At 48.2% G+C, this 15,160-nt stretch overlaps 1 protein-coding gene across 7 annotated transcripts in view; it reads right to left on the bottom strand.

The window, feature by feature from the left end:
* The window catches only part of NCAM1 (neural cell adhesion molecule 1), an 86,359-nt gene that overhangs the window by 26,439 nt on the left and 44,760 nt on the right, over window positions 1–15,160 (bottom strand). For 5 of the 7 annotated variants that reach the window (XM_079326893.1, XM_079326894.1, XM_079326892.1 and 2 more), the window contains exons 6-13: window positions 14,296–14,413; window positions 13,566–13,735; window positions 11,971–12,113; window positions 4,172–4,322; window positions 2,886–3,070; window positions 2,409–2,505; window positions 917–1,087; window positions 188–319 (exon numbers count right to left, since the gene is read on the bottom strand). In XM_079326893.1, the coding sequence (XP_079183019.1) occupies window positions 188–319; window positions 917–1,087; window positions 2,409–2,505; window positions 2,886–3,070; window positions 4,172–4,322; window positions 11,971–12,113; window positions 13,566–13,735; window positions 14,296–14,413 (1,167 nt within the window). Of the gene's footprint in view, window positions 1–187; window positions 320–916; window positions 1,088–2,408; window positions 2,506–2,885; window positions 3,071–4,171; window positions 4,323–8,296; window positions 8,327–11,970; window positions 12,114–13,565; window positions 13,736–14,295; window positions 14,414–15,160 lie in introns of all 7 variants that reach the window. The other 2 variants (XM_079326896.1, XM_079326898.1) reach the window with 1 other exon arrangement.

The following is a 15,160-nucleotide window of genomic DNA, read 5'->3' on the forward strand; positions in this document are numbered from 1 at the left end:
GGAAACACCAACCACTGCAAACAAAACCACTCCTCCGCCTCCCCCCTTCAAAGATCTTTAATTCTCAACAAAATCCTCTCCAAGCCAGAAGCACACAGAGGTCTGTGAGAGAGTAAAGGTGAGATGCATGCGTGGCAGAGATCCAGGAGGGAGGAGCAGGGGGCAGAGCAGGCTGGGCTGTACTTACGGACTGGCTGGGTCTTGAACTCTGCGGGCAGGCTGAGCTCCCCCACGCCCTTGCCATTGACTGCTGACAGCCTCACTGCATAGGTGGTCTCAGGCCTCAGCCCCGTGATGGTCACCATCCCCTCCACGTTGGCTGGGAGGAGAAAGAAAAAGCAAAGAAAAAATCAGGATTCAAAAAAAAGAAATAAAGAAATTTTGTTTTCCCCACGCTGGGGGGAAAGGGATAAATAAACCTGACTCTAGCTGGGATCACACCACTCCAGTGGGGAACTAAAATAAGAATTTCAGCTCCACATGGGATTGGTGGTAGAAAATTCAGCTCTGGAGTAAAACTCTCCTTCTCACAGCTCTTCCCAAATTGGAGCTCTTTTGGCTTTATTTGACTCCAAGATGGATTTTTGCAGCGGGCACTGCTATAGATCACTTCAGCAAGACAGGTTTGCTGCTGGAATAGCAGAGTTTATTTTCCAAGGGGTGACAGATGTGGGTTCAAAAGCCTCTTGTGGGAAGCAGCAAGTGAAATCTGTTATTCCAAGCACAGGGTTCTTCCCCTTGCTCACACAGAGCTCCCACCAAACCAAAAATTCCAGCTGCCACCCACAACAAATGTTTAAAAACTCATCTGGGCCCCCCAGCCTGAACCCTCCACCCTCCCTGACTTTTCCCTGCAGGAAAGCCAATTTTTTTTCGGTGCTAGTGGGGAAGGAACCAGGTTTACTGTCACTCCTACCTTCCTTGGCATCGTAGAGCCTGGCATGCCAGTCGCCCTCGCCCAGGGCTCTCCACTCTGCCTTGTACCTGAGGATGGGCACCCCGCCCGTGGCCTCGGGCTCGTCAAACTCCACCTGGGCACTGCTGGAATAGGGCTCCACCCTGCCGATGGAGGGCGAGGAGGGCGTGTCTGGGGACAAGGGACAGCAGTGAGACACAGCAGCTGGGCAGGGAGCCTGGGGACACCCAGCAAGGACAGGTAGGGATGGGGCTCAGAGTGTTCAAGAGTCACACGTGGGTTGATGTGGCCAGAAATGTGGATTCTGTCACAGTGACCCTTATCAACGTGGCACATATTATCTGCTAATGGGCCATCTTTAAACCAGCTGGGGCAATCACCTTTCCCAGAGCCCATCCTCCCTCCAGGAGATATCACCTGTTAATGGGTCAGGTGTTAAAAACCAGGTGGGGCAATCATCTTTACCTTTCCCATGACCCACCCTTCATCCAGGAGGTATCACCTGTTAATGGGCCATTGTTAAACTGGGTGTGGCAGTGAATCTTGTGACTGTGTGAGACACCTCCTGTTAATGGGCCATTGTTAAAAACTGGGTGTGGCAGTGAATCTTATCACTGTGGGAGATATCTCCAGTTAATGGGCCATTGTTAAAAACCAGCTGGGGCAATCATCTTTATCTTCTCACAGCCCATCCTCCCTCCAGCAGATATCTCCTGTGAGTCCCAGTGCATGACTGATAAAATTCCATCATCCCACTGGGAGATGCTCCAGCCAGGGCAGGAGCCAAGCCTTTCCTACCCAGATAAAAACTGAGATTTTGGACACCAAGGTACCTTCTTTCCACTGGATTCCAGAGTTGGTTACTGTTTAGAACTTTGTTGTTTACCTTTATTTTAGGTTTTCTAATCCTGGTATGCTGTTTTTTAGTTTTTTTCTTTTTCAATTCAGCATAGTTAATATTTTGTAGTTTTGAAAGGTCTTAACAAGTTGCAGAAAAACACTTAAAAATGGCTTATTTCATGTGCTTGTTATGAACACTGGTTTAAACTAAGAAATATGCAGAAAAACAGTTAGGCATGGGAAAATATATCAAAATATGCAGAAAAACAGCTAAATATAGTTTGGCTGGTGCATACAATACAGACCTTGTTCAGACATGTCACTATGGCCCAGAATTGTTTAGGATTACTACAAAACCATTCCCAAATCTGCCTCTGGAGCCCTCCTGGCACAGCTCTGAGGTTTGGATCCTGCAGCACAGCTGCTGTCAGGGGATCTGGCAGGTTTGGGGTGCACAAAGCAAAGAGCACAGCTCCGACAACGCGAGCACAGAAAAGAACAAACCCCTTGAGAAACAGGGGAACAGAGATGCTGAGCAGCTCCCACCCAGCAGGAAATCCATGGACAGCCTCTCTGGTGGCAGAAGCTGCTCTCCTGCCACCCCAGCAGCACGAGCCAGCAGAGCAGGGCCCCTCTGTCACCTGCTGCTCACCTGCCTGCACCAGGATGAACTCGGAGGACTCCTGCCCGATGCGGTTCACAGCCGTGCAGTTGTAGTTCCCAAAGTCATTCTCTGAGTCTGGGGTCACCTGTGGGGGGAAGGAAGGCTCAGGATGGGATCACAAAACCATTTCCACTCTGCCAAGGCACTCTGAATTTAGCTGGGGAGAAGATGCAATAAAATCCAGCTGTCAGGGCTGTCCATGGGGGAGAGAAGTGCAGTGGGCAAAAAGCAGAGGCAAGCAGGGGCTGTGTCTTCTGTTACCTGATTTTCTTTATCTTCCATTTCCTGATTTTCTTTATCCTCCATTTCCTGATTTTCTTTATCTTCCATTTCCTTGCTTCCTTTATCTTCTATGACCTGACTTTCTCATAATTTATATGCTAGAAACACCACCCCAACTTCCTTTCTACTAAGAGGACAAGACTGAATTCCTCCAACACCAATTATTTGATGGCTTTTGCTCACCTCCAGGTAACTGGCTGAGGGGGTGTTGTAGATCTTGATGTTGCTGTAGTTGGAGCTGGGGAGGAGCTGCCCATCCCGGAACCAGGAGATGACAGCACTGGGGTAGGCAAACACCTCACAGGTGATGTTCACCTGGTTTCCTTCCCACGTGTACACGGCCACAGGGCCCTGCAGCTTGGGGGCATCTGAAAGACACATTTGGGAAGGCAATTGGAGCCAGCCAAGCTCCTGGAGCAGCCCAGGCAGCCTCAGTGTCAGGATCCCTTGGCTGGAGTCCACCTCAATGCAGAAAAGGGAATCTAATATTGGAAATGGGAACTGTCCTCTCATCCAAGGGGTGGGGATGGCTTCTGCTGAAGGGCACAAAGAGAAAACCTGCTCAGCCCCACAGTTGCTCCTGTGCAGGATGGATCTGGGATATGATGCCAGCAAAGTTGTTCTAGGAGAGAACTTTGATTCCCAGCAAACGGGACTGTAGCAGATCCGTGGTGAGGTGCAAACATGTCCTTGGATACTGCTGGGAACCACCCAGGGGAGGAGCCAAACATTTCCTACCCAGATAAAAACTGAGATTTTGGGCACCAAGGCACCTTCTTTCCACTGGATTCCAGAGGAAAGCCAGACCTTTCCACATCATCCCTGGAGCTTCAGAGGAAACTGCACCTTCTCCAGGAGCACTGCTCCAGCTGAACCACATCTACCACTGCAGGAGGATGCAGCACCATGGAATGGGACTGTGCCACCACCCTGACTGACTGACGGGTGTCAGCTTGGATTCTGACTCTGGCAGTGTTTTGGGATTGTTCTTTGTAATACTGTATTTCTATTTTAATTTTCCTAGTAAAGATCTGTTATTCCTAATTCCCATATAGAGCCTCCAATTTCAAAATTATAATAATTTGGAGGGAGGGGGTTTACATTCTCCATTTCAAAGAGAAGCTTCTGCCTTTATTGGCAGACACCTGTCCCCAAACCAGGACAGATTTTGGCACCCAACGCAGGGCACAAAACCACGATTTAAGATTCTCGTGCTCTATGTGACATGGGATGTTTTCTCCTGTTACCCAATGAATTGCTATCCTGATTTAGATTCATGAACCATCCTATAAATACAGGCTGTTTTTGAATAAAGTGTTTCTTTAGCCCAAGAAGTGTGTTGCTGTTACTCTCTGCTCCCAGCAAATAGCGACAAACACCCCGCAACACCTCAGATTTCCTCACCCCCAAACCCATCCCGGCCCACAGGGAGGGAACAGGGAGCGAGCCAGGCTGCCCAGGGCACTCACACTGCACTTCCAGGTACATGGCCTGCGAGTCCTGCCCGATGGTGTTGCTGGCCGTGCACACGTACTCGCCCGCGTCCGTGTACTGGATGTCCTTGAGCGTGAGCGAGGAGACGCGCGCGTGGCTGCGCACCACGATGCGCCCGTCCAGCGTCTGCACAGAGCACAGCACAGTCACAGCAGGGCACAGCCAGGGCACAGAGCCCGGCACGCAGCCCCTGGGGCAGCCCCCAGGGCTGGCACAGCCCCTGCCTCGCCCACGGGGATCCCCCAGCCCGGCCGCGATCCTGCCGCGCGGGGCTGGGGCAGAGCGGGACAGGAGGGACCAAAGGAGCAGCTGCTACACGCCTCAGAGTGCTGAGAACAAAGTCAAGCTCCTCCCCAGAATGGCAACTGCAGAGAGCCAGCTCTGGTTAAAAAGTTTTGCCAGCATGCAAAGAGAAAAAAATAAAAATTAAAAAAAAAAAGGAAACCTCCCCGACAGCCAGAAACCAGAACAGAACAGCCCTCCCTGTCCTCTCAGCAGTACTGGTTTTATCTCAGCAATACTGGTTTTATCCCAGCCCTCTCAGCAATACTGGTTTTATCCCAGCCCTCTTAGCAATACTGGTTTTATCCCAGTCCTCTCAGAAATATTGGTATACTGGTTTTATCCCAGCCCTCTCAGCAATACTGGTTTTATCCCAGCCCTCTTAGCAATACTGGTTTCATCCCAGTCCTCTCAGAAATATTGGTTTTATCCCAGCAATACTGGTTTTATCCCAGCCTTCTCAGCAATACTGGTTTTATCCCAGCCCTCTCAGCAATAGTGGTTTTATCCCAGTCCTCCCAGCAATACTTTTATCCCAGTGTCCCTGCAATGGTTAAGGAAGAACAGATCCAGAGCTCAGAGCTGAATCAGGCAAAAAGGAAGCTCAGAACTTCCACCTGAACGTGGCACACCAAGAGAGGGAAGTGCAGTGAAAAGGGCAAGAAACCCTCTAGAGACAGCCCTGCCTCAAGAAAATTCCAGAAGCATTTTCCACACACAGGGGAGTGTGGGGATGCCACTGACAGAGAGAAACAAGGGATGTAAAATCCAAGGGAATTGCCAAGGGACTGCTCCCACCCAGCCCACCCCAGGCTGTGGGGTTTTTCCTCCCCAGTTTGTCACCAAAGCTCTCTCAGTGCATGAAAACACAAAGCCATGGCCTCCTCTCTCCCTCCTGGTGCTTCTGCCTCACCCTGGGAGCTCCACAGCACAGCTCCCTCCTCTCAATTCTGACTTTGCAGCACAAACACAAGGGAGGCAATTTGGCACCCTCGTGGCTGTGCCTGCTGCTGCTCTCCAGGAGCATCTGTTTTCTTGGAAGGTACAGGACAAGTGCTGATGAATGAGTAAATCCCTGAGGATTTCCAACAGCCAAGTGCACAAAAAACATCTCTGCTATCTCAGGTGCCAGACCTCTGGGCCTGAAGCCTCTCTCTGTGCTGAGATAAAGTCTCAGGCCCTGAGGCTGACAAAGTTTCTGCAAATAAATGTCTTTTGTCACCTCAGTAAGTTCCAGTATCAGTACATGGGCATCAGGCCAGTTTCAAATGCACAAAAATAGAATCTTCTGATGACACATAAACAACTGTGTGTGTTTTCCTCCTTTCTTCCGCCCTCTGCAATTCCTGGCCAGTGACATGAGCTCCAAACTCCATCCCTCCCCTGCTGGGACAGTTATTCCATGGACACCTGGTGCTGTGGCCATCATTTCCATTACATGAAGCTTCTGTGGAATCACACAACCAAAATCTGCTTTTATCTCCCTCCCCTGGGTGACTGCTCTGCTCTCCTCTTGTCTGGTTCTCTATTTCCCTCCAAACCCCAGCTCACTTCCAGCAGCACCCACAGGTGCCAGGACTCCACATCTGGGGGAATATTTTCAATATTTGTCTCTGTGACCTCCCCAGAAGAGTGCAAGGGACAAAACAGCAGTGTAGGATCACCACAGGTGATGCCAGAAAATGCAAATTTACACCCAAATGTCTCCTGCTTTTCTCCCCCACTTGCTCAAGGTCCAACACAAAGGAGTGCCAGGAAATCATGGCCAGTGATGTTTTCTTGAGCAGTGCAACTGATTCTGAAGATTAAGCTGGTTTTTAATGCAAAAAGGCACAAGGGAAGAAAAAGAGAGATCAGGAAAAACACCCCAAGGAAGAGAAAAATGTCTACCCAAGAAAGCACAGCACACATTTTCTATGGACAGGCAGGGATTTGGGAGCCAGATGTTGACATCTGTAACCCTTTCACTCAAATCTCCCTGATTACAAGGATCTGGGCTAACAAAATGCTTCTCCTGGGGGAGAGCAGCTCAGGGCCACAGGCAGTGAATCACTCCTCAGAACAGAATAGAATATTCTCTATATTGCCAATTATTGCCATTCATCCTCAGCTTCTGCAGGTGTTTTCTCCCAAATTCTGGCCCTGCCCTGGGGCACAGCCACTGTGATCACAGCTGGGCAAGAGCTCAGCAGCTCAGGGCCAAAGGGGAGAGCATCTCACCAAACCCTCTGAAAATTCTGACCCCAGGCAGGAATTCCACTGAAGGAAGATGAGGGGTCTCTCCTTGCTCTGTGCTTGCAATGCAGTGTTTGATATTTGTATTTTACTGCATCCCTAAACCTTCCTAAGGCTGCACCCATTCCCAGTTACCAGCATGGGGTGTGACTGAGGGTACCCAAAGATGCTGCCAGGACTGACTTCACCTCCTCACCCCAAATTCCTTTAGTAAAAGTGAAATGCTTAATGCCAAACATTCCCTGACCTTCATCCTGCTGCTGGAATCCACTGCTAAAAGCCCCCAGGCAACTTTAAAGCAATTTAAAAGCAATTTTAGAGAGCTATCCTGCACCCCACTGGGGTATTTTAAGACACAGAGGCAGTAAGAAATTTAGAGACAGCAAACTTAATAGTATTAGTGCTCATATTAATGAAAAGCTGGAGAAAGAGAGCACAGAGAAAACACTGGGGGCAGGGAGAGGACAGCTGTGACAGGAATTCCTGTGAGTCCTGGAGAGATGCAACCACTCAAATTCCAAATTCTTCAATGCAAGCTGCTCTGAGTATCTGATGCCTCCACCTGCCACAACCCAACAGATTGTTCTGCAGGAAAAATGGGCAGGATCTCCTCAACACCCATGGAACACAGCTGGGGGTGCTCAAGTTACAGCTTCACTTTGCTCAGTCTCTGCCCTTTCAGATGGCTTAAAAGTAATTTAGAAAATCAGAGCCTCCACAAAGTTGATCCTAAAAATACAAATCCAAGTCACCCAGTTCTGACAGCTCATTTTGTTCTCTACCTGACCCCTGTTATTTGCTTGGGAACTTTCCTTCTGGTCCATTTTGAAGCAAGAGTGCTACAAATCAGCTGCATTATCATCATCATTATTATTGTTATTATTATTATTATTATTATTATTAAAGCACAGCACTGAATGTGAAAGAAAATCAAACCCCATTTGCACCAACCCCAGCCACTGCATTATCCCACCTCCCCCTCGCTGACCCTTGCAGATCAAAGACAAATAAAAATAATTGAGCAATTGGGAGCATTTTCTGGAGAAATACCCCTTGTGAAAGGTTTCTCTGCATTGACTTGGAAATGGAACATGATGCAGTTGTCCTTTAAAGAGAAGGTCAAACTGACAGGGTGCCATGAGCAAACAGGTGAGTTGGCTGGAGCAGAGGAGGATTTCTTGGGGAAAAATGACTTTCCCAAAATACAGGTTGGAGTTAATCTTTCCCTCTCTGAAAGAGAGCATGATTCACTCTGGCAGCATAGGAAAAAAATGGTGAAAACAGCATCTGACATTTGCTTTTAATTTTAATCACCTTTTCTTTAATTTTTAAGCAACAAGCAGAGTTCCTCACTCCCAACACAGCTACTTTGCTCATCCCAAAAAAATGCATCACTACATGCCAAGCAATTTCTACCTCTAGAAGCTGCTTCTTTTATATACTGATAATTAACTGGGTCAGATTAATGCTCGTTTAGTTGGTTACTGCACTAGAGATTGGTTAATCTGTGATGCTTAGAAGAGAAACCAAAAAAAAAAAACCAACAACCTAAGAAGTTTGCTAAAGGTCTGGTAATCTTATACCTCTTGTTTCTCGGGCCGGGTCCACGAAGCCTGGAGAGAACAGATATAGAACACAACAACAACAACAGAAAAAAAGCAATAAAAGTTTATCAAAGGTTGCTTTCAGGTACCAGTGTTTGCAGCTGTGTGCACATGCAGGCTCCAAGCTGAACATCTCCTGTGTGGGGGGGTCACAGCTTCCCTTTCCCACCAATTGAGGTTGGCATTCACCATTTCACAGCCTCTAAATTGGTCTTTAATGACTAAACAAAGGCTGGTGGCACCTCCAGACTGATTGATGACACAGCAGTGGCTGTTTCCTTGGTCACCTCACCTTTCCTGCACGCCCAGTGCTCAGGAGTGACTCTGGCCACTGAATTGCAGAGTGCAGACCTGGTGCTGTGCCCCTGCTCTGTCTGCCACCCCACACCGATCCATTAACACTGATTAATGTGCTCATCATGCATTTGGAGCCCTGGTTCCATGCAGAGCTGCAGAGGAGCCCCAGCTCCAGCTCCCTGAGCTCAGGGATGGCAGCACTGGGGACAGCCCCACAGCAGTGAAACATGCCCAGCCCTCACATTAAAGCAAATATTTCCCACTCAGAGAAAGCCACCAGCAACATGGACCATGTTCCTGTGCTTCACAGGGAGCCAAGTTTCTGTGCTCCATTTTCCCCCCTAGAATTGATATTTCAGGTATCTCCTGTCTCTGATATTTCAGCTGATCCCCTTTACTGAGGAGTCAAAAATCACCTGCTGACACGAGAGCCAGGATGGCTCAGTGACACTGTGGGGATGTCACAGCACACAGAGTGACAGGGATGGAGATGGAGGCTCAGGGAATGAGAATCAGAAACAGAGCACTGCTGCCAGTGAACACTGGGAGACTGCAATACCAACAGATGGGACACACACCTCCTCTGACAATGCCTCTGGTGAAAGGAAATGCTCTGGTAGGGACTGCAAGCCTCAGGTGGAGCCCACCAAGCCCTGCAGGGGCTGGGACACTCCCAAGACCTGCTCATTCCTAGGTGGGAATGTCCTGCTGTGCACAGGGAGCCTGAAAGCTGCACAGGGAGCCCAGTAATTCAGAATAATCCCTTGTTCAGTCCCAGTTATGCTCAAGGAGCTCCCCTGTGAGCCCCCTGCTCTCTGTGGTGGCAGCACAGAGGGACACTTTTTATCCCTTGGTGTCAACTAAAAGGAAGAGAAGAAGGAGAAAAGCCCATTCCCAAAGCCTCAGTTTGCTGTTTCTCTGCAATGGCCAGAGAGAGGCAGAGCCACCTTCCCATCCCAGAGAATTCCAGACTGACTCATCCTCACCAAGACAGACAGGGCAGCCCCACCCTTGAGGGGGGAATTCAAGCCTGCTGCACCTTCAGATTCCTGAATCACTAAAAACTCATCCATTTGCTTTGGCTGCCAACACCACAGAGCTGGGAGAGGCTGCAGGGCAGCAACAGAACCCAGAAAACCAGAGGAGGATGGACTGGGCTGTTTCTAGGACAGCACAGAGCAGGGATGGAAATCACCTGTGGCAGAGCAGCAGCTCAGATCCCTGCAGAAATCTGCATTTTCCTGCTTGAGGAACAGGGGGGTCAGTGCCAGCACAGGCTCACACTGTGCTTGGGATGCAGCAGGAGAAAGCAGAGCTGATCCTTCCTCTGCTCTGTGACTCCTCTGGGGAGAAGCTGCTCCTTTGTTTGCTGCCCTCCAGGGAATGGGGAGAGCAGCTGCCACCTCTGATAAAGGGTCAGGGACCTGCAGAGTGTTTCCCTCCCACCCCAAACCCAGCAATGTCCCCACAGCTGCTCCATGCAAGGGGGGCTGAGCACCCAGAGACTGGGACACCCCAAAATCTGCCAGGAGACACAGCTGAACTACAACTTCCTTTTTTTGGGGGGGTTTGGGTAGGTTTTTTCAGAATGTTATGGGAGTTAAGGGATTTCTACACCTCTAAAAATCTACACTGAGGGATGATTACAAGAGCAAACATGAAGCAAGAGAGAAGCATCCAAACAGCTGGATAAAAGAAATATTCAAAAGGAGGCTTGATAATTCCTGAAATAGCATTGTTTGCAACAAAGACCATCCCTGTGTTGTCCCAGAGAAAGAAAGTGGAGAATAAACTGAATATATGCACTTGCAACAGAATATTTAATAGAATTAAATATTCTAGTAGAATTTGTAGTAGAATATTTATAGAGTTATTCTGACCTCAGGATATTCTGGACATCTGAAACATTCACCTCAACTTATAGCACAAGAGAGAGAATGAGAAAAGTACAAGACAAACCAAAACAAAATGCCCACACACACATACAATAATCCAGCCTAGAAAATGCATGGGATGTGATAAAATAATGTTTGCCCTGAAGGTTTGAACCAGCCCATGAACACATGGCAGTACCTCAAACCTTGGCTTTTCCCCAGCTGAAAGTGTCAGAGTATGAACATTTCCCTTGCTATTGATCACCAACCTGAGAGCATCAAGCAGAGTCTCAAAAATCAGCAAAAATTAGTTAGCAGTTTTCCCACTGAGCTCTTGATGGTCTAACTGGGCTGCAGGGGGGGGCTCTTCTGCCACTTGGTTTAGATTTTACATTCTCCTCCCTGCCCCAGCTCTGCCCATGGCTGTGATCCAAACCCCAGAACCAGCAGCACTGGAGCCCTTGGCACCTCCCAGGGCTCTCCTAACAAAGACAAACCCTGCAATAAATAACCTCAAATCCTGCCCAAACAGGTCCCCCAGTCAGGCTGCAGCTCCTGCAGGCACTGGAATCCTCTCCCTGAACACTGCAGGGATTCACAGCTGCCCTGGGATCCAAGAGATGCTCAGAAAGAACTGAAGCTGGGAAACTTTGGCACCCTGATTAATAAAGTTACACATGAACAACGTGGGGAGGGGCTGACGTCATGGGGGCAATTAAAAAAGCTCATTTAGGAGCTGCAGTGCAGGACAGCAGCTGTGGGGACAAGTGACAGTGGACACCTCTGTTGCTCCAAGACTTTGAGAGTGTCACCTGCTGCCTCCACTCTGAGCCAGAACCTCTGGCATGGCCAAGGCAGCTGAGCCCTGAAGCACCCTGTTATTAGGAGATTATTAATTAGCAACAGCTCCTCACTCCTCCTTCTGTCTAGGCCTTCTCTGGCTCCAAATTCTGCCTCCTGATCACTTATGAAACATCCTAACCTCAACTAATTAAAGGAACTGTCACCAACAACAACACCAGCACTCTTCTCTTTCAAGAAGAAAAAACTGCTAATTATTTTTGCCTTTAAAGAACAAAATGGCATTGATGGGATCAACAAAACAGGTGAGCACAAAAAGCAGCCAGGCTTTTGTGCTTGAGGGATGTGCAGTGTCAGAGGACAGCACGGGGAGGAATGAACAGGCTCATTTTGGATCCACTGCATCCTGGACAGGGATGGACAGCTCAGGCTGCTCACCCCCACCTGCCAGAAGCTTCCTGCCACTGTAGGAACTCCTCTGGAGAGGGTTCAGGGTCTGTCCCATGGAATTTTCCCCCCAGTGAGTACAGCAGGAATGGCAGAGCCTCCCCAGCTGCTCCAAGCCCAGGTGGCTCTTCACAGAAGGGACAGCAGGAGCTCCACGTGCATCCACATGCAATTCCAGGCCAGGGAGGAGCTGTGCTGACCCCACCACCCCGGGGGGCTCTGCAGGGGCTGTACCTTCTCCTCACTGCTGATGTTCCTGCTGGAGGTTCTCCAGGTGATGGAGGGGATGGGGTCCCCCGAGGCCTCGCAGGTCAGCGTGATCTGATCCTCCAGCTCCATGGCTGTCTTGTTCTCCACGTAGGTGATTTTGGGTTTGGCTGGGGAGGAGGAGAACAGGGAGCCTCTGCTCAGGTGGGGCTCAGGGTGAAGCCAGACTGCACCAGCAGTGCTTGGAACCAGCAGCACTGGGGACAACTGGGACCACTGATGGCAGGGGGGGAAGGAGCAGAGTGACTTTTACCAAGGCACCTCCTGGCAGAGGAAAGACCTGAAAATCCTCTCCTGCTCATTCCCAGAGCTGAGGCTCCTGAGGGAGGAACCATGCAGGAGTGCACAAACACTCAGCCCCTGGGAGCACCAGCTCTTCCACCTCCCTGCCCAAATCAGCCCCTGCTAAGCAGCTTTGTAGGGTGCTGCAGGGAGAATCCCATATCCCCTAACCCTTCCAGATTGCTGGGAGGCAGGAGAGCTCCTGATTCCCTCCTACAAGCTGGTGTGACTAACACCCAGCTGGGCTCCAGGGGGTGCTCAGGGGCTGTTTGCTTACTGAAAAAAGGAAAAAAGAGATTTGCCTTTACAAACAAACTGTAGGTTTGCTGATAAATGAAACGGGATACTGAAAGATGAAAGGAACAATGGGTGAAAACCGTGAATTCTGTAAGAGTTTAAATATATAAAATATAAATAAAAATATAAAAAATATATTTATATAATATATATAAAATATATATAGAATAGAATAGAATATATAAAATAGAATATATATAAAATATGTATTTTATATCTGTATATAAAGATATAAATTAAAAATTATATATAATAGAATATATATATATATAATATATATTTTATATATTATGTAAAATATATAATAGTATATATTAAAAATATATATTTTATATATTTATATAATATATAAATTTAAAATTATATATAATAGAATATATATAGAATATATATAAAATATGTATTTTATACATTATATAAAGATATAAAATATGTATTTTTTATAAAAGATAAAAAATATATTTATATAATATATATAAAATATATATAGAATAGAATATATAAAATAGAATATATATAAAATATGTATTTTATATCTGTATATAAAGATATAAATTTAAAATTATATATAATAGAATATATATATAATATATTTTATATATTATGTAAAATATATAATAGAATATATATAAATATATATTTTATATCTTTATATAAGATATAAATTTAAAATTATATATAATAGGATATATATAGAATATATATAAAATATGTATTTTATATATTATATAAAATTATATAAGAATTAAAAATTTAAAGGGAGGGTTATACATTAGAGGGGAATCTTAGGTGATCTGGGCAGTCTGTGCCTCTCCAGTACCTCAGCCCATGGAGAAAGAGGGAGGGAAATTGGGATAAAAGGAGGCTGAGAATGCCCCGAGGGAATGCCCCATGGCCTGTCCCTTGACTGCAATAACCCACAAGGACTCTGTCTCCTGTCTGGGCACAAGCCCTGGTGCTGTGGGGTCTCTGCTGGCAGTTACCAAAGACTTTGAGGTGGATGGTGGCGTCGGCCTCGCCCGCCTTGTTCTCGGCGATGCACACGTACTCGGCCTCGTCGCCCTTGTCCACCTGCCGGATCAGCAGCTCCGAGCCGTCGGGGCTCAGCCTGTACTTGTGCTCCTCCTCCAGCTCCTCCACGGGCTCTCCGTCCCTGTGGGCAGAGCGCACACAGTGCTGCCAGCACGCCCCAGGCTGCTCCCTGCAGGGACCAGCGCCTTCTCCTCTGCCCCGGGCTCCAGCTCAGCCTCACACCCATTCCCAACTCTTCCTGCCTCAGGGCAGATGAAGGTCTCACCCCCCTGGCACAAACCCCACTCCAAGCTCTCACCAGCTTTCCCGTGTCAATCTGAGCTCCTAACCTTCACGAAAGGCCACAGAATTCCAACAACAGTGTCCCTGGAGAGTAAACTGCTGCCTGCCAGGGAAATGCAGGGAGCTGGGAGGGGACACAGCTGACCTGGCTGAACTGTGGGGAGCACTGAAGGAATTCCTTGGTTGCTTTGCTTTTATCTCAACCAACAGGATTTTCACCCTCTGACTCTCCTCCCTGCGTGGGCTCTGTGCTCCCCGCCTAACCCACAGCAGAAGGTGACTGCAGCCCCATCACGATGCCATTCTTGTGAGAAAAACCAACTCCCTCCCCTCCAGCCCGGCTCTCCAGGCAGGGGGATCCACCCCCAGCCCAGCAGGACCCTGCAGACAGCATCTCACTTGGTCCAGGTCACGGTGGGCTCGGGAAAGCCGTCAGCATCACAGGCCAGGGTGACAGCCTGGCTCAGGTTGGCAGTGGCATTCATGGTGCTCTGCCTGGCACGCACCGAGGGAGGCACTAAAGGAGGAGAGAAACACTTAATCAGTGAGCCTGGGGCACGTACAAAGCCATCAGCACAGGTGGCTTGGGTTACAATACAGGATGTGGCCAGAAATGTGCATTCTGTCACAGTGACCCTGATCTCCTGGCACATATTATCTGCTAATGGGCCATCTTTAAACTGCTGGGGCAATCATCTTTATCTTTCCCATGGACCCACCCTTCATCCAGGAGGTATCACCTGTTAATGGGCCATTGTTTAAAACTGGGTGTGGCAGTGAATCTTATCTCAGTGGGAGATATCTCCTGTTAACGGGCCACTGTTTGGATTCTGACTCTGGCAGGGTTTGGGATTGTTCTTTGTAATACTGCGTTTCTATTTTAATTTTCCTAGTAAAGAACTGTTATTCCTAATTCCCATATCTTTGCCTGAGATCCCCTTAATTTCAGAACTGCAATAATTTGGAGGGAGGGGGTCTACATCCTCCATTTCAAAGAGAAGCTTCTGCTTTTATTGGCAGACACCTGTCCTTCAAACCAGGACAACAGGGGAGAAAGGGCAGTGGGTGGCAGACACAAAAAAATCTCAGTGTGGTGGCCTAAACACCAGCTCAGCTCCTCACTCAGCTTCAGGTTTCTCAAAGTGATTTTATCCTACAGGCAAACACCCACTGCATTCCATGGTCATTTCCATGGGACACAGCAGAGGAAGAGGATGGTGAGAAATGAGGCAGCACCTCCAGCAGCAGCCTGGGCTCAGGTGCT

This window comes from Erithacus rubecula (genome assembly GCF_903797595.1).
Source record: "Erithacus rubecula genome assembly, chromosome: 25".
NCBI lineage: Eukaryota > Metazoa > Chordata > Aves > Passeriformes > Muscicapidae > Erithacus > Erithacus rubecula.